The sequence below is a fragment of the Aotus nancymaae genome, unplaced genomic scaffold (genome assembly GCF_030222135.1).
Source record: "Aotus nancymaae isolate 86718 unplaced genomic scaffold, 86718_ANA_hifiasm-v0.15.2.pri h1tg000089l, whole genome shotgun sequence".
Lineage (NCBI taxonomy): Eukaryota > Metazoa > Chordata > Mammalia > Primates > Aotidae > Aotus > Aotus nancymaae.
In genome coordinates, this window is record NW_026988504.1 from 6,404,042 (window position 1) to 6,429,546 (window position 25,505).

Here is a 25,505-nt window from a genome sequence, read left to right on the forward strand (position 1 = left end):
GGCACGCGGCAGGGACGTTGCAAAACGAAGTGCGGCGGGCCAATCAGAGGATTTCATTTCCGGGTGGTTCGGGCGCCATTTTGTGAGGGGGAATATAAAAAGGCGCTGGGGGCCGGCCCCCCGCCCAGTTATTGCTGAGGTGCGTTCGTCTGTAAAGGTTGACTGTGCTGATTTCCCTCAAGGCCTTCCCCGGCGTCCCCACGCGGAAGGCAACTGCCAGACGAGAGACGCGGCGTCGCACCGCCCAGAGCTGAAGAAGCCGGCGCCAGTTCGCGGGGCTCCGGGCCGCGTTTCAGAGCCATGAGCTACGGCCGCCCCCCTCCCGACGTGGAGGGTATGACCTCCCTCAAGGTGGACAACCTGACCTACCGCACCTCGCCCGACACGCTGAGGCGCGTCTTCGAGAAATACGGGCGCGTCGGCGACGTGTACATCCCGCGGGACCGCTACACCAAGGAGTCCCGCGGCTTCGCCTTCGTCCGCTTCCACGACAAGCGCGACGCCGAGGACGCCATGGATGCCATGGACGGGGCCGTGCTGGACGGCCGCGAGCTGCGGGTACAAATGGCGCGCTACGGCCGCCCCCCGGACTCGCACCACAGCCGCCGGGGCCCGCCGCCCCGCAGATACGGAGGCGGTGGCTACGGACGCCGGAGCCGCAGGTGAGCCGGGCTGGGGGACCGCGGGAGGCGGGGCAGGGCGCGCGGGAGCCCCGGGTGCCTCACAAAGATCCGCGGCGAAGCACGTGGTGCGGGCCGGGGCGGGGCGGGGGTGCACGCGGCTCCTCGGGACTCTCGGGCCGCCCCGCGCGCTTCCGCCCTCTGCGACCCGGCAGCGTCCCGGGTGTGGGCGGTGCGGGGCGCAGGACCCCGCCTCGCGACTGGGGAAATGGCGTCTGGCGGCGAGATAATGGCGGCCTGGGCAGGAGCGCGCGGGCGGGGCCGGCCCCGCCGCCTGGAATTAACCCCGCTGTGCTGCTCGTCCCGCCTGCAGCCCTAGGCGGCGTCGCCGCAGCCGATCCCGGAGTCGGAGCCGTTCCAGGTCCCGCAGCCGATCTCGCTACAGCCGCTCGAAGTCTCGGTCCCGCACTCGCTCCCGCTCTCGGTCGACCTCCAAGTCTAGATCCGCGCGAAGATCCAAGTCCAAGTCCTCGTCGGTCTCCAGATCTCGCTCGCGGTCCAGGTCCCGATCTCGGTCCAGGAGTCCTCCCCCTGTGTCCAAGAGGGAATCCAAATCCAGGTCGCGATCGAAGAGTCCCCCTAAGTCTCCTGAAGAGGAAGGAGCGGTGTCCTCTTAAGAAAAAGGTAATGACTGGGACTCTGAGACACAACCCTAACTCATAAATGGGATTTAGGGTAGGTCTTTTGAGTCGTGTTAATGTAAGAATGACTCCTAACGTTAGGAGTACTGCTCTGAGGTTACTCACCTTTGGGAGTAATGCTGAAGAGGGGTCTGCAGGAAGGATGTGTATGAAGCTTAGATAATAATGGCTGTTTCGTAAACTGTTTGAGACCTATTAATGAAAATGACTATTTCTTGCTGTTTTTATCCAACGTCTGCATTTTCCCCTTTAAAGCTGCGGTCTCCTGTTTGATAAAAGAATATTGGCCAGTATTGCAGATTTTAACTGATTTGGCTGATCCTCCAGGGACCAGTTTCTGTGGGCGTGTATTGGAGCAGGTTTGTCTTTAAATGTTAAAGATGCACTATCCTCTTAGAGAAAAACATTCAGTTCAACTATTGTTGTACTGACTGGGACTTCATATTCTAATGGATGTGGCAAACGAATTGCAATAAGAAGCAGTGAACTTTTGGAACCCTAAAGAAAGATTACAGGTATCGCACTGGGTGGGGAAAGGATAGTGTGTCTTTAACTCTCAAATTGTTTGGTCCTATTTTTTAAAAAGGAAAGGGCCCTAAGTAGCTCAGATAATAAAGTATTATTCTCAGTTGCCAAATGTTTCATTTGAAACAACTTATCTTAATAAAATATAGACCAATTCTCTGATTTCGAGTTGTTTTTGTTTGGATACAGCCCCCCTTTTTTTTTTCCTTTTTTTTTTTTTCTCCCCCTTACATTTCTTCACTTTGGTTATTTGGCCAGGAATACGTAAATTCAAACTTGTACATGTTGGTGGTAGCCTTTGTGAAATTTTCCCAATTGGGCCTTTAAAAAACATGGCTGGGTGGAACATTTCTGTACCCTACTCGTTTCACCAGAGCCTTAGTAAGTACATGCCTGAAACTGAAACCATGTGCACTTTAATGGAAGGTAAGCTGAACTTCTTTCTTTTCAAACCTAGATGTGTCGGCAAGCAGTATAAATGGAGTACTTGGGGGAAAAGGACCACATACTCAGTCCATCGAAGAAGAGTCCTTGGAACAAGCAACTGGCTGTTGAAAAGGTTATTTTGTAACATTTGTCTAACTTTTTACTTGTTTAAGCTTTGCCTCAGTTGGCAAACTTCATTTTATGTGCCATTTTGTTGCTGTTATTCAAATTTCTTGTAATTTAGTGAGGTGAACGACTTCAGATTTCATTATTGGATTTGGATATTTGAGGTAAAATTTCATTTTGTTATATAGTGCTGACTTTTTTTGTTTGAAATTGAACAGATTGGTAACCTAATTTGTGGCCTCCTGACTTTTAAGGAAACGTGTGCAGCCATTACACACAGCCTAAAGCTGTCAAGAGATTGACTCAGCATTGCCTTCATTCCTTAAAATTAAAAACCTACAAAAGTTGGTGTAAATTTGTATATGTTATTTACCTTCAGATCTAAATGGTAATCTGAACCCAAATTTGTATAAAGACTTTTCAGGTGAAAAGACTTGATTTTTTGAAACGATTGTTTATCAAACACAATTCTAATCTCTTCTCTTATGTATTTTTGTGCACTAGGCGCAGTTGTGTAGCAGTTGAGTAATGCTGGTTAGCTGTTAAGGTGGCGTGTTGCAGTGCAGAGTGCTTGGCTGTTTCCTGTTTTCTCCTGATTGCTCCTGTGTAAAGATGCCTTGTCGTGCAGAAACAAATGGCTGTCCAGTTTATTAAAATGCCTGACAACTGCACTTCCAGTCACCCGGGCCTTGCATATAAATAACGGAGCATACAGTGAGCACATCTAGCTGATGATAAATACACCTTTTTTCCTCCTCCCCCCAAAAATGGTAAATCTGATCATATCTACATGTATGAACTTAACATGGAAAATGTTAAGCAAATGGTTGTAACTTTGTAAGTACTTACAACATGGTGTATCTTTTTGCTTATGAATATTCTGTACTATAACCATTGTTTCTGTAGTTTAATTAAAACATTTTCTTGGTGTTAGCTTTTCTCAGAATATGTCTTGGTTTTTTCTCCCCCCATTTATTTGAAAGACCGATGCAATTGTTCTGTGATTATTGCTGACTGCATAGTATGGAAGTGGAATGTTAGTGCCTATCATTTCCTAAGTTAAAGTGGAAATGCCAGTTGAACACCTGAAATCAATGCTTTAAGGCGGCATTTTGCTTGAGGTTGTGATACCCCTTTTATCAACCTAATTTATATCCTATTTAATGATTAAGGAAGAATCCAAGTACTTGTAAAAAGTATTTTAATTTTTGTTTCATATGAGTTAATGTGTTGTCTAGGTGACACCAAAATCTAAGGCCAACAGACTTGACCACCTTCAGACCCACTGCATTCTCAAGCTGAAGTGGTCTGAACCTAGTCTGTGTGCCAGGTTGCTCATCAGTATTGATACCTCCCAGAACAGCTTGTTAGATATTCAGAGACTGTCCTTTGCAAAGGAAATGACCAGCATTTCAACTGTATGTCTTCCTGGAAGGGCAGATTCTGCTATATCTTCTTTGTCTGCATCAAAAGACTCCAGAGGAATATGGACACATTTCATGTCCCATTTGTAGAGCAAAGCTTCAAGTGACCAGTCAGCACTTAAAAAAATTAAAATAAATTGTTTTTTTTAAATCATGCCTTTTCTGTTTTGCTTCAGACACATTTTATTCTTAAATTATATATTGCATGGGGCAGGGTACAGTAAGGCTTAAGTTACATTCAAAAGTAAGCTAGGGTTATCCATACTTACCTTCTAACTTGATAAGTAGACCACAATTGGACCTTGGGGTTCTTCTGCATCAAAAAGTATATTGTAGTTAAAATGTCTTCAAAATCTGAGGGGAAAGGATTTATGAATACTTTCCTATAGCGTCACTGGCCAAATGTCCTATGGCACCAAAAAAGTTTACCTTCTGGTTCAAAGAACACATCAGATGCAAGGATAATATCTTGTGGTGGTAGAGCCAGAAGATCCCAAGATACATGACCCCATGTTAGTCCTAGCACTTGCAGCTGGGGCAGGTTATTCATTTGGCAGCTTTGCCGACAGACTTCTAGACAGTGAGGCAGTTCTGAGCTGTCTGATAGTATTACTTCTGCACCACATTTTGCAGCCAAAATTCCTGGAAGGCTCACTCCAGCTCCAATCTAGTAACAAGTTATAAAAGATAGCATTTCACACACTTGGAACTGCAAAGAAATGGGAATCTTAGTAGTTTTTCATTATATCCTTTTTCTAGCTCAGTCGCCCAGGCTGGAATGCAGTGGCTCCATCTCAGCTCACTGCAACCTCTGCCTTCCGGGTTCAAGCCATTGTGCTGCCTCAGCCTCCCAAGCAGCTGGGACTACAGGTGTGTGCCACCATGCCCAACTAGTTTTTGTATTTTTAGTAGAGACGAAGTTTTACCGTATTGGCTAGGCTGGTCTTGAACTCCTGACCTCAAGTGACCTGCCCACCTCAGTCTCCCAAAGTGGTGGGATTACAGGCATGAGCCACAGCACTTGGCCTGATTTTCACTTGTTAGCACATCTATAGTTGATTGCTTTTATGTAGCTAAAACCTAACAGGTTTGCAACATGGCTTTCTAGTAAAGATTCTCCAGTTGGGCTTTGAAAGTGGCAAGATGCTTTGTGGACACTAAGAAATAATACTAAGGAATGCCTTCTTAGTAGTAACAAACACAAGCTTTCCATTTTCCAGTTAAAGGACGGGCATAGAGATTATTCTGGATACCTAACAATTACTACTAAGGCCAGAAGTGTGTGCCAAATCCTACCCTTCATTTATGTGGTATAGTAAAAAGAGTGGGAGGTTAATATTAAGCTTCTGGTTTGTCTATTTAGGTGTGGAAGTCTATGTGATAAAATTGATTTTTTCCAAGCCTTCAGCAGTCTGAAGCCAGGTAGTGAGGTAAGGAGGAGAATGGAATACATTTTTATACTAATCTCAACATTTCCAAAAATGGAAAGGGCTATGGTCTGAATATTTGTATCCACCCAAAATTCACATGTTCAAATCCTAATACCCGTATTAGGTGGGCCATTGGGAGGCAATTAGATAAGAGCAGAGTTCTCATGATTAGTGCCATTATAAAAGACCCTGGAGAGCTGCCTTGCTTTTTTTCTTCACTTGAATGCACAGAGGGCACTGTCTGAACCAGAATTCTGGCCCTCACCAGACACTGAATCTCTAAGGACTTTGATCCTGGAACTTCACTGCCTCCAGAACTGAGACACAAATTTTTTTTTATTTTTTTCCAGGCTGGAGTGCAGTGGCGTGATCTCAGCTCACTGCAACCTCCGCCTCCCAGGTTCAAGCAATTCTGCCTCAGCCTGAGTAGCTGGGACTACAGGTGCGCACCACCATGCCTGGCTAATTTTTGTATTTTTAGTAGAGAGGGTTTCACCATGTTGGCCAGGATGGTCTCGATCTTGACCTCAAGTGACCCACGTTTCAGCCTCTCAAAGTACTGGGATTACAGGCGTGAGCCACCACATCTGGCCTGTTTTTTTTTTTTAATTTTTGAGATGGACTGTTGCTCTCTCACCCAGGCTGGTGTGCAGTGGTGAGATCTTGGCTCACTCCAACCTCCACCTCCCGGGTTCAAGCAATTCTTCCTCAGCCTCCTGAGTAGCTGGGACTACAGACGTGTGCTACAAGGCCTGGCTAACTTTATAACAGAGACAAGATTTTATCATGTTGGCCAGGCTGGTCTTGAACTACTGACAGGTGATCCGCCCACCTTGGCCTCCCAAGCCGTGAGCCACTGCGCCCAGCCAGAGACACAAATTTCTGTTATTTATATAAGCCACCCATTATGTGGTATTTTGTTACAGCAACCTGAATGTTAAAAGCACTGCAGTTACTGGCTGGGCATGGTGGCTCATGCTTGTAATCCTAGCACTTTGGGAGGCTGAGGTGGGTGGATCACAAGGTCAGGAGATCGAGACCATCCTGGCCAACATGGTGAAACCCTATCTCTACTAAAAATACAAAAATTAGCTGGGCATGGTAGTACATGCCTGTAATCCCAGCTACTCAGGAGGCTGAGGCAGGAGAATCGCTTGAATCAGGGAGTTGGAGGTTGCAGAGTGAGTCGAGATCATGCCACTGCACTCCAGCCTGGTGACAGAGTGAGACTTTAAAAAAAACAAAAAAACTGCAGTTGTAAAGCCTGCATGACACTGCTGGGACACCTAAAGACTGCCACGGCCATGGAAGGCAGTTCAGGGGCTTCATCTAGAATAGCGGTCAGCAAACTGTAAAGGGCTAGAGAGTAAATATTTTAGGCTTTGTGGTCTACCTACTGTGTCTGTCACACATTTTTTTCTTGGAGACAGGGTCTCACTATGTTGCCCAGGCTGGTATCAAACTAATGGGCTCAAGCGATCTTCCTACCACAACCTTCCAGAGTACTAGGATTACAGGTGTGAGCCATCACACCCAGCATGTTTTTTAAAAACAATGTTTTACTTCATTTAAAAAAACACTTTTTAAATTAAAAAAAGTTCCAAGATAATCTGTACCTTAAGACAAAAACAAAACATGATTAGCTCACAGACCTTACAAACTAGCTAAATTAACCCTGATTTTAAAATATTTAACAAAAGCTAATAACAAACATATATACATGTAAACTTAACATATATGAACATAACCCAGAATTCTGGAAACTTCAGAGGGACTTGTACCTCTAAGATGGCCTTGCCTGGCAGAGATCTTCTGTGAAACCAAAGGTACTGGGCCAGGACCACAGCACAGGGCCAAACATACATTCCATACTGGAGATGCAGGATCTGAAAAGAATTTTTTTGTGTGTCATAAATAATTTATCTGCTGGAAGTTGGAATCATTTCTACAGCAATTTCTGTCAGGCAGCATCCACTACAAAAATAGCAGCCGTGCTCACCAGTCCCCGACCTTTGGGGATGTAAAACCACAATGCAGTGTGATAAGCACTCTTGATGGCACTCTTCATTCAACAAGTACTTCCAGTGTCTGAGTATCAGGGACCATTCTTAGACTGGGGATGTAGCTCTCCCTGATCACATATTGTACTGTAGAGATGCAACGAGTAAGCAAATAAGATCTTCATAGTCAGGGACAATGCTACAAAGCTAAACAAGGTGACGTAAGAGCATAACAGGCAATCGGGGGGTGAGCACAGGTGGCTGCTCTTGATTCAGGCAAAGGCCCTGAATGAAGAAAGGCCTAGGTGACTAATCAAACTGGGGAGTGGGGAAGGGGGCAGATGGGAATGGAAGCTGGAGGCATGGTTGTGCAGTGCATGCAAGTGGAGGTCAGAAGAAAGGCAGGGACCAGACCTGTGGTGTTCTGTCAGCCCTAGAAGTTTAGATTGTATTATAAGTGCAACATGAAGATATTGGAGGGGTTTAGGCACCAACATAACTTGGTGTGTTAATAGGAAGTAGTGTGGTCCTAGGAAGACACCCTAGAGTATGAGTCCAGCTGAATCCTGAGTTAGGCAGGCAGGCAGCACACAAGTCTTTGGAAAGGACTAAAATCATAAGAGCATGATATTTGGCGAGGAAATGAGCTGGCCTGGGTCCAAGCTCTAGATTTGTAATTTACTATCTATGTGACCTGAAGACAAGTTACTTAGCATGTCAGTGCTTCCATTTCCTCAACTGCAAAATACTGTCTCAATAGCATGTTCAGGAAAGTTCAACGCAAAAGTAGGACAGTGCGAGACACAAAGTAAGCACTCAAAGGTAGCAATTAAACTGCAAAACATGTCTTTCTGTCCTCTGCAGCAACGGGTGTCCTGGTGGGGTGTTAGAAAAAGAAACTGAACAGGTGAAAGTATCAAAGGTGAAGGAACTGAGATCCAAACGTAATCATTCAATTCATTAAAAACACAAATGGCTAACATATGCTAGGCACTGTTCTAAGTATAGGGGTACGGGATGAGCAGGTAAAATTGCCTTCACCAGAGGATAGTGTTGTGCAGATTTGGGCCTAAAGAAAAGAGGCTTCTAGGCTGGGTGCGGTGGCTCACGCCTGTAATCCCAGCACTTTGGGAGACCGAGGCGGGCGGATCACCTGAGGTCAGGAGTTCGAGACTAGCCTGGCCAACAAGGTGAGACCCTGTCTCTACTAAAAATACAAAAAATTAGCCAGCGACTCGAAGTGGAGGCAGAGGCGGGAGAATCGCTTAAACCTGGGAGGCGGAAGGAGCAGTGAGCCGAGATTGTGCCACTGCACTCCAGCCTGGGCTAGAGACTTTAAAAAAAAAAAAAAAAAAAAAAACATGAAGCCAAATTGGGTGTGGTCTTAGCTACTCAAAAGGCTGAGAGGATCACTTAATGCCCCGGAGGTTGGGGTTGCAGTGAGCCCACCACTGCACTCCAGCCTGGGCAATAGAGCAAGCCTCTGTGTCAAAAAAAAAAAAAAAAAAAAAAAGTGAAGCTGTTTACAGACTCTTAAGTAAAGCTATTTAGAGACTGTAACAGAAACAGCATCCACTCCAGTCTTTTTTTTTTTTTTTTTTTTTTGATATGATCTTGCTCTGTTGCTCATGCCTGAGTGCAGTGCCCTGATCACAGCTCACAGCAGCCTCGACCGCTGGGGCTTAAGCAATTCTCCCACCTCAGCCTCCCCAGTAGCTGGGACTAAAGGCACACACCACGATGCCGAATTTTTCTATTTTTTGTAGAGACGTAGTATCACTACGTTACCCAGGTTGGTCTTGAACTCCTGGGCCCAAGCAATCCTCCAGCCTAGGCCTCCCAAAGTGTTGGGATTACAAGCATGAGTCAAAAAATAAAATACAAAAAGAAAAAAATTAAAAATAATTTTTTAAAAAAATAACAAGCATGAGTAACAGCGCACCTGCTCATTGCCCCTCCCCCCCCTTTTTTTTTTGAGAGGAATATCGTTCTGTCAGCCAGGCTGGAGTGCGTGGCATGATCTCGGCTCATTGCAACCTCTGCCTCCCAGGTTCAAGCGATTCCCCTGCTTCAGCCTCCCGAGTATCTGGGACTACCGGCACCCGCCACCACCACCGACTAAAATTTTTTGCGTGTTTTAGTAGAGACAGGGTTTCACCATGTTGGCCAGGATGGTCTCGATCTCCTGACCTCGTGATCCGCTTGCCTCGGCCTCCCAAACAGCTGGAATTACAGGTGTGAGCCACTGCGCCAGCCCACTCCACCCCTTTAACTTCTCTCAAGCTTTTTCTTTAGCATGGGACATGCCTCACAGGCTGCTGTTAAAACTAAGTTAAACACTGCAACGTGAAAGTGCTTTGAAAAACCGGAGACAGGCAGGGCATGGTGGCCTACTCCTGTAATCCCAGCACTTGGGCAGGCGGGAAGTTCACCTGAACCTGGGAGTTGGAGATTGCGGTGAGCTATGATCGCGCCACTGCACTCCAGCCTGGGCGCCAAAGCGAAACAGTGTTTCAAGAAAAAAGAGTAATAATTATTGAGAGTTTTGGGGCAGCTGTGAGCTTAGAGGAAGAAGCCAGTGCCAACCCAAGAAACTTTATTTGGGGACTAAATAACACTGGAATCCCTGGTCCAAAAACTCACAAAACAGTGTGCGATAAGGATGAATCAAGAAACCCTTGGACAAGACGAAAAGCATTAGGGGTCAAGAAAGTCATTTTTCTGGCAGGAAAGATTCGATGCGGAGAAAGCCGGCCCGGCGGCTCACGCCTGTCATCCTAGCACTTTGGGAGGCCGAGGCGGGAGGATCACTTACGCTTACGGTTCGAGACCAGCCTGACCAACATAGTGACCAGGGTCACTTCATGGCAGGGTCTCCAAAATTCTTACTGAGAGACACTTAATCCACTGAGGGGGTTCATATCCGACGTTTTTGCTCTGGGGGCCAACCTAAAGCAGGAAACTGCGCCGTTGAGCGTCCGCACCCCCGTCCCTCAGGATCCCAGTCAAGTCAGCCGATAACCGCTCCTGCCCTCAGGCGCCTCCCGGCGGGTGCTGCCGCACGCACCTGCGGAACGTGGACCTCCAGCACGGCCCCCTCGGATCCCGGGCCCGGCTCCTCCGAGAATCGAAAGCGCTGGGCCTGGATCCCCTGCCCTCGGAAACCGTGCTCGCTCAGCGGGGCGCCGGTGGGCCCCGAGCCGGCGAGAGACCGCGGAAGGCTCCAGGCTGCCAGGCTGCGCGAGAGGGAGGCTCCGGGCCACGTAGCTCTAGCACCTGACCGCAAGAAGGTAAAAGCCCAGCTCTGGAAATAATCCGGCCGCGCCGCGAGCGAAGAAAGCGCGGAGGTAACCGAAGGAGACTAAGACGCGCAAGACCGGCAACGGGCGGACGGCGCAGCAGGAAGTGATGCGCGCCGCGACAGCGCGCAGGAGGGGCGGGGCGGCGCGGCAACGCTGCCGACAGGACCTTCCCAACATGGCGGAGGCCCCCCTCCGTGTGTGAGGGCGGGCCCCAGAGGCGCCGAAACCAATGGCGGACCGCGAGAGGCGCGGGGGCGGGGAACACGGCGGCCGCTTGCCCAACCCGAGGCTCGGGAGGTGGCTGGGGAGTGAATTTTCTGGAAGGCGACTTTAAAGGCGCCGGGCCGGAGTGAAGGGCGTTTGAGTGCCTCTGTCTCCGCCACCCGGGCCGGGAGGGGTGCGTTAGTGGCAGGAAGCGGGCTGCGCTGAGGTCGTAGCGGAACCAGCTGGTGACCCCGCAGGATGAACCACAAGAGCAAGAAGCGCATCCGCGAGGCCAAGCGGAGTGCGCGGCCGGAGCTCAAGGACTCGCTGGATTGGACCCGGCACAACTACTACGAGAGCTTCTCGCTGAGCCCGGAGGCCGTGGCGGTGAGCGGGGCGAGCGGGGCGAGCGGGGTGGCCGGGCCGGGTATCAGCACCGCCAGCCGCTGCGCACTTTTCTCGGGGCCCGGGGCTGCCCTCGCCCCGAGCGCTGCACCCGGGAGCTCGGAGGGGCTCACCCGCACCCCACGGAGTTTGGGGTCCCAGAGACCCGGATTCCGGGCCGGGCCTCCTTCCTCCCGTGCTGTGGCCGCCCTTCTGCTCCGGGCGACGACGGGAGTCCCACGCCTGTGGCGCTCTCAACTAGAAGGCCGGTCATCCCTGACTCCTTTGGGCGGCGGGGCCCCTAGGGGACCTGGCTGTCAGGGCTCACGGGTGGGAGATACGAAGTCCCCTCCTCTGATGGGGTGGCTCTAGGAACGACGTGGCCTCACGCACGCGCTCTCCCCCCATTCCGGAGGAGCCAGATGAGAGTCAGCTTCCTTCGGTTGCCATTACTAATTGGCCTTGGGGATACCCTTATCTGCCACTGGACTTCTTTTTTATTTTATTTTTTAACTGGAAAGGTCTTTTCTAATTTCTTCAGGATAACGTGGAAAGAGCAGACGCTTTACAGCTGTCTGTGGAAGAATTTGTGGAGCGGTATGAAAGACCTTACAAGCCCGTGGTTTTGTTGAATGCCCAAGAGGGCTGGTCTGCGCAAGAGAAGTGGACTCTGGAGCGCCTAAAAAGGAAATATCGGAACCAAAAGTTCAAGTGTGGTGAGGATAACGATGGGTACTCAGTGAAGATGAAGATGAAGTACTACATCGAGTACATGGAGAGCACTCGAGACGACAGCCCCCTTTACATCTTTGACAGCAGCTATGGCGAACACCCTAAAAGAAGGAAACTTTTGGAAGACTACAAGGTGCCCAAGTTTTTCACTGATGACCTTTTTCAGTATGCTGGGGAGAAGCGCAGGCCCCCTTACAGGTAAAGTATTCTGCTCCTAAGTGGTTAAAACCTTATCTACAACAGTTTGTTCGCTGAGTTCAGTTTGGTAATCTTTTTCCAAAACAGTGAGTTCTCCCTTGGCTGCACATTGAACTTACTTAGGGGGCTCCTGAGGGCCTACTGTGGAGACTAATTTAATTGGGGTGCTTCCCTGGGCATCAGAATTTCTGAAAGCTCCCCAGGTGACTTGAATGTGCAACTAAAGTTGAATCACTGATCTCTAAGGGAAGTTTTAATAAAGTCTTATAAAGTCCAGCAATAAACCACATCAGTGTTTTTTCTTTTTGTTTTTTTTTGTTTGTTTTTGAGATGGAGTTTCCTTCTGTCGCCCAGGCTGGAGTATAGAGGTGTGGAGTATCTTGCCTCACTGCAGCCTCTGCCTCCTGGGTTTAAGCATTCCTCCTGCCCCAGCCTCCTTAGTAGCTGGGATTGCAGGTGCCCACCACTATGCCCAGCTAATTTTTGTATTTTTAGTAGACACAAGGTTTCACCATATTGGTCAGTCTGGTCTCGAACTCCTGACCTCAGGCAATCCACCCACCTCAGCCTCCCAAAATGCTGGTATTACAGGCGTGAACCACTGTCCCAGGCTGATTTTTCTTGTTTTGTTAAGAATCAGTCCATGAACAATGCACTCAGTCTTTCTATGTACCAGAATTTATATAATCTCTGAAATAAAGATGATATATCACGTAAAACTAAAACCTGGCCAGGTGTGGTGACTCAAACCTGTTAATTCCAGCACTTTGGGAGGCTGAGGCAGGTGATCACTTCAGGCGAGGAGTTCGAGATCAGCCTGGCCAACGTGGTGAAACACCACCTCTACTAAAAATACAAAAATTAGCCAAGGGTGGTGGCAGGCACCTGTAATCCCATCTACTCAGGAGGCCGAGGCAGGAGAATTGCGTGAACCTGGGGAAGTGGAGGTTGCCGTTAGCCAAGATCAAGCCACTGCATTCTAGAGCAAGACTCTCAAAAAAAAAAAAAGGAAAACTAAACTAAAAACTTACTGGGTTTTTTTTTTTTTTTTTTTTGAGAATGGAGTTTTGTTCTTGTTGCCCAGCAGGTTGGAGTGCAATTGTGCAATCTTGGCTCACCACAACCTCCGCCTCCCAGGTTCAAGTGATTCTCCTGCCTCAGCCTCCTGAGTAGCTGCAATTACAGGCATGTGCCACCACGCCCAGCTAATTTTGTATTTTTAGTAGAGACGGATTTTCTCCGTGTTGGTCAGGCTGGTCTCAAACTCCCGACCTCAGGTGATCTGCCTGCCTCCAGCCTCCCATAGTACTGGGATTACAGGCATGACCCACCACGCCTAGCCAAACTTACTGTTTTGTATGGTATGTGTGAAACTAAATGACACTTTACATTTTGCATATCTTCATTCTGTAGGTGGTTTGTGATGGGGCCACCACGCTCTGGAACTGGGATTCACATCGACCCCCTGGGAACCAGTGCCTGGAATGCCTTAGTTCAGGGCCACAAGCGCTGGTGCCTGTTTCCTACTAGCACTCCCAGGGAACTCATCAAGGTGACCCGAGAAGAAGGAGGGAACCAGCAAGACGAAGCGATTACCTGGTTTAATGTTATTTATCCCCGGACACAGCTTCCAACCTGGCCACCTGAATTCAAACCCCTGGAAATCTTACAAAAACCAGGAGAGACTGTCTTTGTGCCAGGTATAAATGAACTGGAAGAAAGTACATTCTTTTGATTTCAATGTTTTGTCATTTTGGAGCAGAACTGTTAGAAAGTGAGTCCCAAAAAAATCTTGTGCATGCTGCCTGGTAAATGAACTGGTACCCACCTCTCACAGTAACATGTAGCTATGGTGTGAAGTACTTCGGGAGCTCTTGTTCACATTTCACACAGCTACAAAACTCTTGATAAACTGTATGTAGGCCAGGCGCAGTGGCTCATGCCTGTAATTAGCACTTTGGGAAGCCTAGGTGAGCGGATCACTTGAGGTCAGGAGTTCGAGACCAGCCTGGCCAACATGGTGAAACCTTGTCTCTACTAATAATACAAAAATTAGCCAGGTGTGATGGAGCACGCCTGTAATCCCAGCTACTCAGGAGGCTGAGCGGGGAGTATCACCTGAACCTGGGAGGCGGAGGTTGCAGTGAGCTGAGATGCCACTGCACTCCAGCCTGGGTGACAAAGCAGAACTCCATCTCAAAAACAACAACAAAAAAAAACACCATATGTAAAGATACAACTTTTCTTTATTGTAGTACTTACTGTCTTTGCATATGCATACTGGCTTGTTTGTGTTTATGTAAATGGGGGTTTAATTCTTCTTTTTTTTTTTTTTTTGAGACAGAGTCTCACTCTGTCATCAGGCTGGAGTGCAGTGGCCCGATCTTGGCTCACCACAACTTCCGCCTCCTGCGTTCAAGTGATTTTCCTGCCTCAGCCTCTCAAGTAGCTGGGACTACAGGCGTACGTGCCACCATGCCCGGCTAATTTTTGTATTTTTAGTAGAGACGGGGTTTCACCATATTGACCAGGATGGTCTCGATCTCTGGACCTCGTGCTCTGCCCTCCTTGGCCTCCCAAAGTGCTGGGATTACAGGCGTGAGCCACCACACTCGGCCGTTTTTTTGTTTGTTTGTTTTTTTCTTGAGGTGACTCTCACTCTGTCACCCAGGCTGGAGTGCAATGGGCGATCTCAGCTCACTGCAACCTCCAGCTCCTGAGTTCACAAAATTCTTCTGTCTCAACCTCTCCAATAGCTGGGATTACAGGCGCACAACACCATGCCCGGCTAATTTTTGTATTTTAGTGGAGATTAGGGTTTCACTGTGTTGCCCAGGCTGGTCTCAAACTCCTGACCTCAGGCAGTCCACCCACCTCAGCCTCCCAAAGTGCTAGGATTACAGACATGAGCCACCCAGTATTACTGTCAGCTTCCTGCGCCTGGTCAGGGTTTAATTCTGTAAATTGAGTTGGAGATCTCACTATGTTGCCCAGGCTGGCCTCCCTGGGTTCAAGCAAGCCTCCCGCCTCAGCCTCCCAAAGTGCTAGGATTATAGGTGTGAGCCACCAAGCCCAGCCTAAATTGGGTTTTTGATGCAGTATGGCACTGTCTGGGTTGAGTCAGGAAATCCCACACCAGACAACTGCACATTGGTAAGTGAATGGAAGTGAGTATTTAAAGTGGGTGTCCTCTTCCTAGATGCTGAAGAACTTTATGCTTTTGCACTTTTGGTCACAGCTTTGGATTAACAGGAGTAAACAAACTTTTTCTGTAAAGGGCCAGAGAGTAAATATTTTAGGCACTATAAGCCAGACTGTCACAACTACTCAGCTCTGCCCATGTAGCAGGAAAGCAGCCCTAGACAATACGTCAACAGATGGGCATGGCTGTGCTGTGATAAAACTTTATTGACACAGACAAGCTGTTTGCAATCCCTGAGTCAGAAGGAACGTTTACTACCCTGTATCATGTCTCTGTAGGCTCTCCCTTAGGGATAGGAGTTCCCAGTTTCTGGTGTGTGTGACACAGTACTTGGGTATAGGATGAAACCTTGTTTAACTGTTTGTTGGATTTCAGGAGGCTGGTGGCATGTTGTCCTCAATCTCGACACTACTATCGCCATCACCCAAAATTTTGCCAGCAGCACCAACTTCCCTGTGGTATGGCACAAGACGGTAAGAGGGAGACCAAAGCTGTCAAGGAAGTGGTATAGGTGAGAGTCATTTTTTCTTCTTTCTGCCTGGTTTCAGTTTCTACCCCAGAGATGAAATGGCTGCAATGCCTTGTGCTGATCGTAGACAGGCCTGGGGCAAGCGGGGGCTGCCGATCCTCTGGGTAGAGGAAAGAGGGACCAAGGTCAGGGCGAGTCCTCAGGGTATTTGCCAGCCTCAAGGTGGCAGGGTGAGACTCTGCATGTTGAATCCAAGCCACTCAGTCAAATATGATCATCGTTGGGATTGTTTCTCGTTTCGTTTTGTTTTTTGTTTTTTTCAAAGCTAGTGCTAGCTAAATAAATTACTTTATTTGGGTTTTATTTGGGTTGTTTCTTTTTCTTACCCAGAAGCATTATTCCCATTTGAACTTAATCCCTTCAGTTCTTGTGAGCGAGGTGACTGCCCTGGAGACTTAGCTCCTCTGTTTATCCACAGAACAGATACAGCACGGGCAGCGGCAGTGCACGCCACCCACAGCCACCCCGTGCCACTGTGTCCCAACCCTGACCTGGAGGGACCAGCTCTCGGGGTAAGAGAGGGATTCTGGCTTGTTCCATGCTCAGCCTCCCTGCTGAGAGGGCCAGTAAGGGTGGTGGCTTCTGTTCTCCCTGGACTCTTGGGCATCTGAGCCCACTTACCCCGCCCCACGGGCCACTGCGTGCTGTGATTTGGTCACACTGCAGGCCTTACCATACAACAGGTCTTTTGCCACTGGTTACAGTGGCTGCCAGACGAGGTTCCTGAAGGGGAGGGCTGCTGCTCTGAAGTACAGTTCTGTTTTACGATCCAAGTGAGGGGGGGCATCTCTGTTATTTGACACCTCGTATTTCTTACAAACCTAATTGTTTCTACTCTTAGAAATAGAATCTAACCAACCCAACTCCGATCATTATGTGCTGTGCTGTGGAAAGAAAGGTTTTTTAAAAATCAGCTGGGAAAGGTTCAGGAAATAAAACTAGGAAGAGGAACCATTTCTCTCCAGGGAACAAAACTAAGACTAACTTAAGGAAAATTGTGCCTCGTGTGTTGGTGGCATGGCTGGCTCATCTGTGCAGGTGGTAGTAAATTGTGTGTAGTTAGTATGCAGTTCTCCTTGCACCGTATTGGGCTTCTCTTGTTCCCAGCCTGGGGTTTTGTCCTCGCCATTATACAGTACCCTTTCTGAACTGACACACCTGGTATTTCCAGGTGTTTCTGAGAGATACAGGTCTCAGCTGTCAGTGTGAGTCCTTGTGAGTGGGTATTGTTCTCTGTCAGTGCACTGAGAACAGCACTTCTTGCCTCTCAGGATCTTGAAGCAAGAGCACCCCGAGTTGGCTGTCCTGGCAGACTCGGTTGACCTTCAGGAGTCCACAGGGATAGCCTCCGACAGCTCCAGCGACTCTTCCAGCTCCTCCAGCTCCAGTTCATCAGACTCCGACTCAGAGGTGAGGCCTTGCTCGCTGGCTGGCTTACGGAGCCTCCAGGGTTCACGTCACTCAGCTACACCAGGTGTGACTCTTCCTCCTCCTCCTGTCCAGAAGGAGAAGTATGTGAAAGTTTTTCCACCGTGTTCTAAGGGTTACAGTTGTCACCATTCCTGCTGAGTAGTGTATTTTGCCCACGTTACAGCTTTGCACATGTGCGTGAATTGTTAAAATAGCCTCAAGAGGTATCAGGTATTTGGGGATTTAGTGAAGTAAACGGCTCAAGATCAAGCAGCATCAGGATTCAAATTCATCCTTCTGAAGACTTTCCTCGATGGATAGTAAATTGTAAGCCTAGAAATTCTGCAAATCCAGTGACCTTAAACTTGAAGCTGACAGTAATACTGGGTGAGAGGGCCCTGCACCTTTAACAGATGAAATTTCCATCTCAGCCTGGCGCGGTGGCTCATGCCTGTCATCCCAACACTTTGGGAGGCCAAAGCGAGTAGATTACTTGAGGTCGGGAGTTCAAACCAGCCTGGCCAAATAATGAAATCTCATCTCTACTAAAAATACAAAAATTAGCCGGGCATGGTGGTGCGCACCTCTAATCCCAGCTACTCAGGAGGCTGAGACACAACAATCTCTTGAACCCAGAAGGCAAAGGCTGCAGTGAGATTGGACCACTGCTCTCCAGCTTGGGCAGCAGAGTGCGACTTTGTCTCAAAAAAAAAAAATCTGTCTTTTCACCCAGTCTGCTGATTTAGTCTTTTCTCGTTGGGCAGGAAGGGGCTCTGAGAATGTTCAGTGCTGTACCGACTTCCTTTCATGCATCAGGCTCTGTTGGTAAAGTGAAATTTCGTAATGCAATTTCAGAATGCTGACTAAAATATTTTTACAGTAGGTATCTCTCGTTTTTTTTTTGTTTTTTTTTTTTTTTGAGATGAAATCTTGCTCTTGTTCCCCAGGCTGGAGTGCAATGGCATGATCTCAGCTTCTGTTCTCCTGCCTCATCCTCTCGAGTAGCTGGGACTACAGGCATGCCCCGCGACACCTGGCTAATTTTGTATTTTTAGTAGAGACGGGGTTTCTCCATGTTGGCCAGGCTGGTCTCCAACTCTCAACCTCAGGTGATCTGCCCGCCTCAGCCTCCCAAAGTTCTGGGATTACAGGCGTGAGAGCCAATGCACCCGGCCCAGCAGTGGGTATCTTACTCAAACAAATAACTGCACCATTAGGAGAACAGTGGAGGGACACTTGCATCTGAGGGAAGTTTGAAATTCTTACGGAGCCAGGAACATCCGAGGAGGTAGCTATGAAGACTGCGCTGTGGAGCTGTCATAATGACTGCTTTGCATCTGGGAGAAAGTGACCAATATCTGGGCTGTCTCCCAAGGGCAGAGGTTTGTTTAATGAGGAAGTGGGTTGCGTCCAGGCTGACTGCTTGTTTTCTCTCCTTTCATGTCCAGTGCGAGTCTGGATCCGAGGGTGATGGGACAGTGCACCGCAGAAAGAAAAGGAGGACGTGCAGCATGGTGGGAAACGGGGACACCACCTCCCAGGATGACTGTGTCAGCAAAGAGCGCAGCTCCTCCAGGTGACCGAGCAAGGCTGTTGTCTGTGTGGAAGGACATGCGGCGAGGGCAGGGCCTGGGGAGGGTGGCCTGTCCAGTCCTGCGGACGAGGGGAGGCCTAACAGCCTGAGAATGAGGACGCCCTCGGCGGGAATCCGTTCACTTAACGTTTGCTCCAGTAGCTTTCCCTCTGCTATCGATGCAGATGAATGCACTTCTTTTACTCAGAAAGGCAAGAGAATGTGAATGGTGCCAAGAAAACCCCTTACATTATTTAATAAAAATTGAATCCGTTTTATATGTTGGAAATGTTTTCCTTTGAGAATGCCAGAACGTTCCCTCATTGCTCTTCTCCTCATGGTGGTCTTGGGGGAAAGCAGACTCCTGCTGTGCATCCTTGACTGCAGAGTCGTAGTCCCAGCAGTGCAGGGACGGCCCTTGGAAAAGTCACCTGGCATCTTCTGCAGAACCGGAGGCACGGCCTCTTGCTTTTTCTCCCAGTTTGCTATTGCTGCTTGAGTGCTCAGCCAAAGCAGACAGCAGCAGAGAATCTTGATTTATCAAATCTTCCTTTTTTTTTTTCTTTTTGAGACAGAGTCTTGCTTTGTTGCCCATGCTGGAATGCAGTGGCGTGACCATGGCTCACTGCAGCCTCAACCTTCCAAGCTCAAGCAATCCTCCTGCCTCAGCCTCCCAAGTAGCTGGGACTACAGACTCACCCCACCACACCCAGCTAATTTTTTTTTTGAGACGGAGTCTCGCTCTGTCCCCCAGGCTAGAGTGCAGTACGTGATCTCAGCTCACTGCAACCTCCGCCTCCCAGGTTCAAGCAATTCTTCTGCCTCAGCCTCCTGAGTAGCTGGGATTACAGGCGTGCGCCACCATGCCTAGCTGATTTTTTGTATTTTTAGTAGAGACGGGGCTTCACTGTATTGGCCAGGCTGCTCTCAAATTCTTGACCTTGTGATCCGCCTGCCTTGGCCTCCCAAAGTACTGGGATGATAGGTGTGAGCCACTGCGCCCAGCCAGCTAATTTTTATTATTATTATTTTTAGTAGTGACGAAATCTCTGTGTTGCCCAGGCTGGTCTTGAACTCCTCACCTCAAGTGATCCCCCCACCTCAGCCTCCTAAAGCAGTAGGATTATTACAGGCATGAGCCACCTCTCCTAGCTTTTATAAAAACTCAACCATGTCTCCAAGTACAAGATTGGATGTAAATAAGTTAAGATTTACAGTGGTAGTGACCAGCACATCAATAAGGTAATCTATTTGCAAGCACCTGGGCATGTAACAGGCTCATAATGAAATTTGTTCACTCTATGCATTGGTCTAGGGCCTTTAAATGCCACAGGTCTGTTTGATGTGTTTGTTGAAGTGTTAAGAGAGATCGTTGGAAGATAGTAAAATACCAAAGTTGAAGCTGGGCGTGGTAGCTCACGCCTGTAATCCCAGCATTTTGGGAGGATAAGGCAAGAGGATCGCTTGAGCTCAGGAGTTCGGCTTGGGGAATATAGTGATAACCTGTCTCTTTAAAAAAAAAAAAAAAAAAAAAAGTTTTTCTTTAATACTGAGGTTCACAGGATTTTGAATGTCTGAAGCTCTTGACTGCTGAAGGTGACATTTCTGTTACATCTGTCTCCCAGCAGCTGAGTCTTTCTAAAATGCACTGGGGAAGCGCAGGACCCACAGCCCCTGCTATCGTATATTCTCCATTCTCTGTGGTTTAGCTGAAATTCCAGAGGAAATTCAAGTGACTTACTCAGGTGAATTTATCAAACCTGAATGTGCATTTCTCAACCCTAGTTGTCCTTTCACAGCCTTACTTAGACTCTTCTTGCCCTTTTAAATTGTTTCTGTTACTATAGATTTATATCTGCGCTTGATCCATGACTTTGTAATTTGTAAGAAAACTTTGGAGGAAGCCCTGCCATGACTTCCACGTGGGGTCCCGGGGGTCCTGCTTTTAACATTGCCTTCCAGCTTTGCATGGAAGCTTTGGCTGTCTACATGCTGATTACAGGCAGTTGTACTTTCCTTGGCAGGATTAGGGACACTTGTGGAGGCCGGGCTCACCCCTGAGCAGATAAAGAGACTCTCCCTGAGGTGGCTTCATCGTAAGCTTTTGGCAGCCACCCAACTCAGTTCTCGCGTCTTCTGCTCCTACCTTCTCTGTCTTCTTTGAATTTGGATATTCCTTCCCTGGTCCAAGCTCCTATCTTCGATCAAATGCTGTTTTTACTGCTTCCTAAGGATAGATTTTCAAGAAGTTTAACAGCTCAACCAGCTCAGTGAAACACAAGCTAATGTGGTGTTGGGTAAGAAGGTTCTGTGCCGTCTCATTGAAAACCAAGCCAGTCAACTGCAGGGCTGGCGGGGTGTGATCCTTGTAAAGTCTTGCTGTGTCTGTTACCTCACGGATGTCGGTAAGGAGCTTCCACAGAGCCGGCTGTGGACCGCAGAGACACTGAGCGTGGTGAGTGGACTTTGATCGTGTGTGAGCCAATCGTGTCGGAAAGACTCGGAGTCCGCGCTCCTTCTGGTATGTCGCCGTCCGTCCACAGATGCATTCAGTGGCAGTGACCAGCACCATCACCCACCGCTCAGTCTGTCTCAGGGTTCCTTACCTGTTCCTCCACCATCACAGAGACTGTAACATTCGAGGGGTGTTTGTGTGTGGTGTGTTTTTTGGGTGGTGATACATTGGGTTTTTTGTTTGCATAGACTGGGGATGGTGTTCAGTGTGTTCTTACCACAGAACTTAAAAGTATGAATAGGCTCATTCTTCCCCACCACAGGATCCGTCAGAAGTGCTCACTGTGCGAGGTACTTTGAGATTAGTGTTCCCCATTTGTTTGACCTGCAGACACTAAGTGTTACACACGGGGAGTGAATTCAGAGATGCCTTTAGTCTTTGGAATCCTGATACTTCTAAATAACTGGTATGACTATTTGGGGATTGACCAGCAGATGCCATCTCTTGCCCTCTTGATTCACCTGCTTGCCTTAATTTGTTCCTAAATTCCAACTATACTTAAATAAAAAATAAGAGGGGTTTGTGAAGGCTGTGGTGCCCACTGGGAAGCACTGCCTGGGCTGGAGTATTGGAGGCATTGGCAGACAGGAGGGAAGGAGCTCTCCCTGCAGTATTCCATGGGCACAGACGGAGGCTGTGTGTGGATGCATTAGGATTGTGTGCTGTTGCCTCTCAAAATACCCACTAGAAACAGGTGTTAACCAGGAGAATACAGGCTCTGCCCACTGTTTACTTATTAACGGATTGTCATTTCCTGACATTGGTTCATGTGGCTTTAGAAGGCTGGTTCTCTCTTTTTGTCTTAGTTCAATTTTTCTGCATCCTAAAATGCCAACCCCGGTGTGTGGCTGGGTAGACAGAACTGTGCTGCCTGCCTGCCATGGGGGCTGTTCTCCCTCCTTATCCCCGCGCCCGCAGCTCCCTCAGTTACGTGGTGGGCACAGGATGTGCTTGGGTGTGAGTAAAGTCAAACCCTGAATGTAAAATCTCTTGGTAGTAATATCTGAGTGGTGCTGCTCCTTCTGCTTTTTGAAAAGACTTTTCTTGCCATCTTCAAAAAGCTTTTTTCTTTTCCCCAGCATTGCTCCTATGCTGCCATACTTGGCCTTTTTCCTTACATCCTCTCAATTTTGTATCAACGACTCCTCTCTAAACTTCAGTTCAAAATTAAAAACAGCCCAAAGAAGGCTCTTTGCCACCAGGGGGCAAGATGGAACACATTGCCAGTGGTCTGGATAGTGTAGCAGAAATTTTGAATTTTAAAAATTAGCCACCCAGGCCAGGTACAGTGGTTCAAGCCTGTAATCCCAGCACTTTGGGAGATTGAGGCAGGGGGATCGCTTGAGTTCAGGAGTTCGCGACCAGTCTGGGCAACATAGTGAGATCCCGTCTCTCAAAAAAATAATAATTTAGAAAATAAAGATTAGCCACCCAGTCTTCCTTTTCCAGATGCTAAAGGTGATTCCTGTTTGATAACAGTATCCAGAAATGAGAGGAATAACACATCTGATAGGCCGAAGTCAGCTCTCCTGAAGGTGTCTGGAGAGTAAGGATTATGTGCTTCTGTGACACGCTTTGTTCGTTCCTGCCAGGCCAGGGATACAGCAGCCCTTCCCCCCAATCCCCTTACTGTCACTGTGGGCTAGCCAGGCTCGTTGTTACGTAAGCACAGTGGGGCGAGGTGGAGCAACCGCATGTGAGAAAGGACTGGTGGCGGGTGGTCAGGGTAGAGTAGGAAGCGTGGGTACCCAGAGACCACCTGTTCAGACATTAACTCTTCTTCCCATCTGGCGTGAGCTACTCCATTGAATGGTGCCAACAACAGTGAAGTGAAGGAGATAAAGTTAGATTATTTTCAGGGATGATTCTCCGAGATAACAGCAAATCTTAAAACCAAAGAGTTGGTCCTGGAAGAAGGGATCTTGGACTGTTAACTTCTGATGGAAGGAGCAGGGTGGGAGAGACATGAGAGGGGGATCTAGAACATCACGAGGGCTTGGCTCTCTCTGTGAATGAGGCTTCACCATCAGCTCGAAGACTCCATGCTGCACACATGTGCCTCTGCAGTTAGTGGTGCTGGGATGTTTAGGGTGACATCTTGAGGGGAGAGCCCCTAAAAAGAGGGGCATTATTCGCATTTTGCTGTATTCTTGCAGCTGTCCATGTTTTAATAATTCAAGCATGGAGCCGATGTTTGAGGGCCAGGCACTGCTCTGGGTGCTGGAGATGTGGTGACAAGCCCAGGTCCCTGACGAGCTCCACAAGCTTACTGGACAGTGGCTGTGCAGCTGTTCACAAGGCCGCTGGGGAGGGTGGGTAGACCTGTGCCTGTGCATTTCTACAACCAGAAAAGGCAGTGCAGACCTCATTAAATGCAGGTGTACCAGATCTACACGCAAGAGTGTGATTCACATCGCTGTATACTTAAGGTAGTAACAGTTTCTTCATAAGGTAGCAAAACTAAGGATCCGTGGGAAGGTTGCTGGTGCAGGTGCTTTACAGACTTACTAGAGACTCAGCCTTGGATTTAGGACGTTAGACAAGAGTATAGGATGGAACAAAATTTTTTGCAGTAAATGTAAAATATGCTGTGTAGGAGGCAGGCATAGAAGGATGCCCCAGCTGTAGATTCTTTAGATTGTCTATAGTATTTCCATGAGTAAGTTGTTTTTGATGCATGTGCTGGTACTGCTGGTGGATTTGAAGTGGAGTCTGGTGGCGGCTTCCACTCTGCCCTCTCACTAGCTTATGTCAAGATGTGACATTGTATACAGCAAAACTAGGTGAACTTGCACCCACAGTCAGTGGCTCTCAACTTTGTCTCATTATTAGTTCAGAAATTTTGGCCAGGTGCCGCAGCTCACCCCTGTAATCCCAGCCGTTTGGGAAGCCAAGGTGGGTGGATCACTTGAGGTCAGGAGTTCAAGACCAGCCTGGCCAACATGGTGAAACTCCTTCTCTACTAAAAATACAAAAATTAACCGGGCGTGGTAGCACGCATCTGTAATCCCAGCTACTTGGGAGTCTGAGGCAGGAGAATCACTTGAACCTGGGAGGCAGAGGTTGGAGTGAGCTGAGATCGCACCACTGCACTCCAGCCTGGGCGACAGAGCAAGACTCTGTCTAAAAAAAACAAAGAAAAAAGAAATGATATCTAAGCCCCAGTGAGCCTCCCGGGAGGAGAGCTAGCCCGGGCCAGCTGTCTCCACGGTGACTGGATGCTGCAGAGGAGCTGGGACTGTTACCTTTGCACTTGTGCATCCTGGAGTTGTCAGAACACTGAGCAGTCTCCTAGTTCTGTGTCCGTCTAGCCATGGGGTCTGCCATGAAATGCCTGTGGATCTGCCATTGGGTTGGTATTTTTAACTTTCACTTGGGTGAAACTTGTTCATCATTTTAAATAAAGCAACGTGATTTGGAGTTGTGTTTCTAGCATTGTTTTGTCTTTTTCTTTCCTACTCATTGGAAAGTCAATAGAATGTAGTTTGTCAGCAGAACAGGACCTTTTAAAAATGTATTTATACTTTAAAACAATGGGATAGGGCACAAAATGAAGGCCCTGGGCCAGAAGCAGTGACGCACACCTGTAATGCCAGCTGCCCAAGAGACTGAGGCAGGAGGATAACTTGAGTCCAGGATTTCAAGGCTGCAGAGAGCTATCATCATGCCCGTAAATAGCCACTGCACTCCAGCCTGGGCAACACAGTGAGACCCTGTCTCTTTAAAAAAAGAAAAGAAAAGAACAAATAGGTCCATACACTGGCTGAAAGTTCCACAGTGGTCTAAAGGTAGTCGCCCATAGATAAAGCCTATTCCACATTTTATAGTTCAGGGGCTCTTTTCATCAACCACTACTTCTTAATATCAAGCAGTGCAGCAGGATCCAGCTCTCCATTGCTGGGGGGTCTTGTTTGGGTATCTTTCATTTAAAAGGAAGCACTCTAACATCTTGGTTTATATCACACATCAGCTTAGGCACTGTAATTTTCCCAAAAAAGTATTAAATGCATCCTAAGCAAAAACTGGAACTGTGTTTCTTTAACATTGGGCCTTATGTTTGGTTTGGTGCCCGGCATGACCCTCCTGTGTTTATTAAAAATAACTAAAGAGTGGGGTGGGGAGTGGTAGGAAAATTCGCTTTTGGTTACAACGTATTTATCTCAAAATCCACTGTTCAGCCACAGAGGCCAGGGAGGATCTGGAG

General features: G+C 48.1%; 4 protein-coding genes across 12 annotated transcripts in view; 2 read left to right on the forward strand and 2 right to left on the reverse strand.

Moving 5' to 3' along the window:
- Positions 1-825, reverse strand: part of MFSD11 (major facilitator superfamily domain containing 11) — a 40,416-nt gene extending 39,591 nt beyond the window's left edge. The window contains exon 1 of one of the 2 annotated variants that reach the window (XM_064369672.1): positions 375-825. The gene's annotated coding sequence lies outside the window, so the exon portion shown is untranslated. Of the gene's footprint in view, positions 1-369 lie in introns of both variants that reach the window. The other variant, XM_064369671.1, reaches the window with a different exon arrangement.
- SRSF2 (serine and arginine rich splicing factor 2) lies at positions 47-3,331 on the forward strand. Of its 5 annotated transcripts, none has more exons than XR_010339850.1 (3): positions 47-662; positions 994-2,405; positions 2,903-3,331. XR_010339850.1 is itself a non-coding variant. In XM_012453635.3 (3 exons), exons 1-2 carry the CDS (start codon positions 301-303, stop codon positions 1,295-1,297), a joined length of 666 nt encoding a protein of 221 aa, XP_012309058.1. In that variant the 5' UTR covers positions 47-300; the 3' UTR covers positions 1,298-1,304; positions 1,577-3,331. The 5 variants fall into 5 exon arrangements, 3 of the variants coding, with proteins under 3 accessions (XP_012309058.1, XP_012309059.1, XP_012309057.1); XR_010339849.1 differs by having other exon boundaries at positions 994-1,680; positions 2,304-3,331; XM_012453635.3 differs by having other exon boundaries at positions 994-1,304; positions 1,577-3,331.
- METTL23 (methyltransferase 23, arginine) lies at positions 2,889-10,659 on the reverse strand. 3 transcript variants are annotated; one of them, XM_012453638.3, is made up of 5 exons: positions 10,320-10,659; positions 7,034-7,138; positions 4,252-4,489; positions 4,092-4,176; positions 2,889-3,939 (listed from the first exon to the last, which is right to left on the reverse strand). In XM_012453638.3, exons 2-5 carry the CDS (start codon positions 7,115-7,117, stop codon positions 3,774-3,776), a joined length of 573 nt encoding a protein of 190 aa, XP_012309061.2. In that variant the 5' UTR covers positions 7,118-7,138; positions 10,320-10,659; the 3' UTR covers positions 2,889-3,773. The 3 variants fall into 3 exon arrangements, with proteins under 3 accessions (XP_012309061.2, XP_012309063.2, XP_064225746.1); XM_012453640.3 differs by having other exon boundaries at positions 7,051-7,138; positions 10,320-10,414; XM_064369676.1 differs by lacking the exon at positions 10,320-10,659 and having other exon boundaries at positions 7,034-8,471.
- A 206-nt stretch (positions 10,660-10,865) lies between these two features.
- JMJD6 (jumonji domain containing 6, arginine demethylase and lysine hydroxylase) lies at positions 10,866-24,721 on the forward strand. 2 transcript variants are annotated; one of them, XM_012453641.2, is made up of 7 exons: positions 10,866-11,145; positions 11,684-12,072; positions 13,486-13,772; positions 15,650-15,785; positions 17,075-17,213; positions 18,662-18,789; positions 20,811-24,721. In XM_012453641.2, exons 1-7 carry the CDS (start codon positions 11,017-11,019, stop codon positions 20,845-20,847), a joined length of 1,245 nt encoding a protein of 414 aa, XP_012309064.1. In that variant the 5' UTR covers positions 10,866-11,016; the 3' UTR covers positions 20,848-24,721. The 2 variants fall into 2 exon arrangements, with proteins under 2 accessions (XP_012309064.1, XP_064225747.1); XM_064369677.1 differs by lacking the exons at positions 18,662-18,789; positions 20,811-24,721 and adding an exon at positions 16,222-16,315 and having other exon boundaries at positions 17,075-17,207.
- Positions 24,722-25,505: the final 784 nt, after the last annotated feature.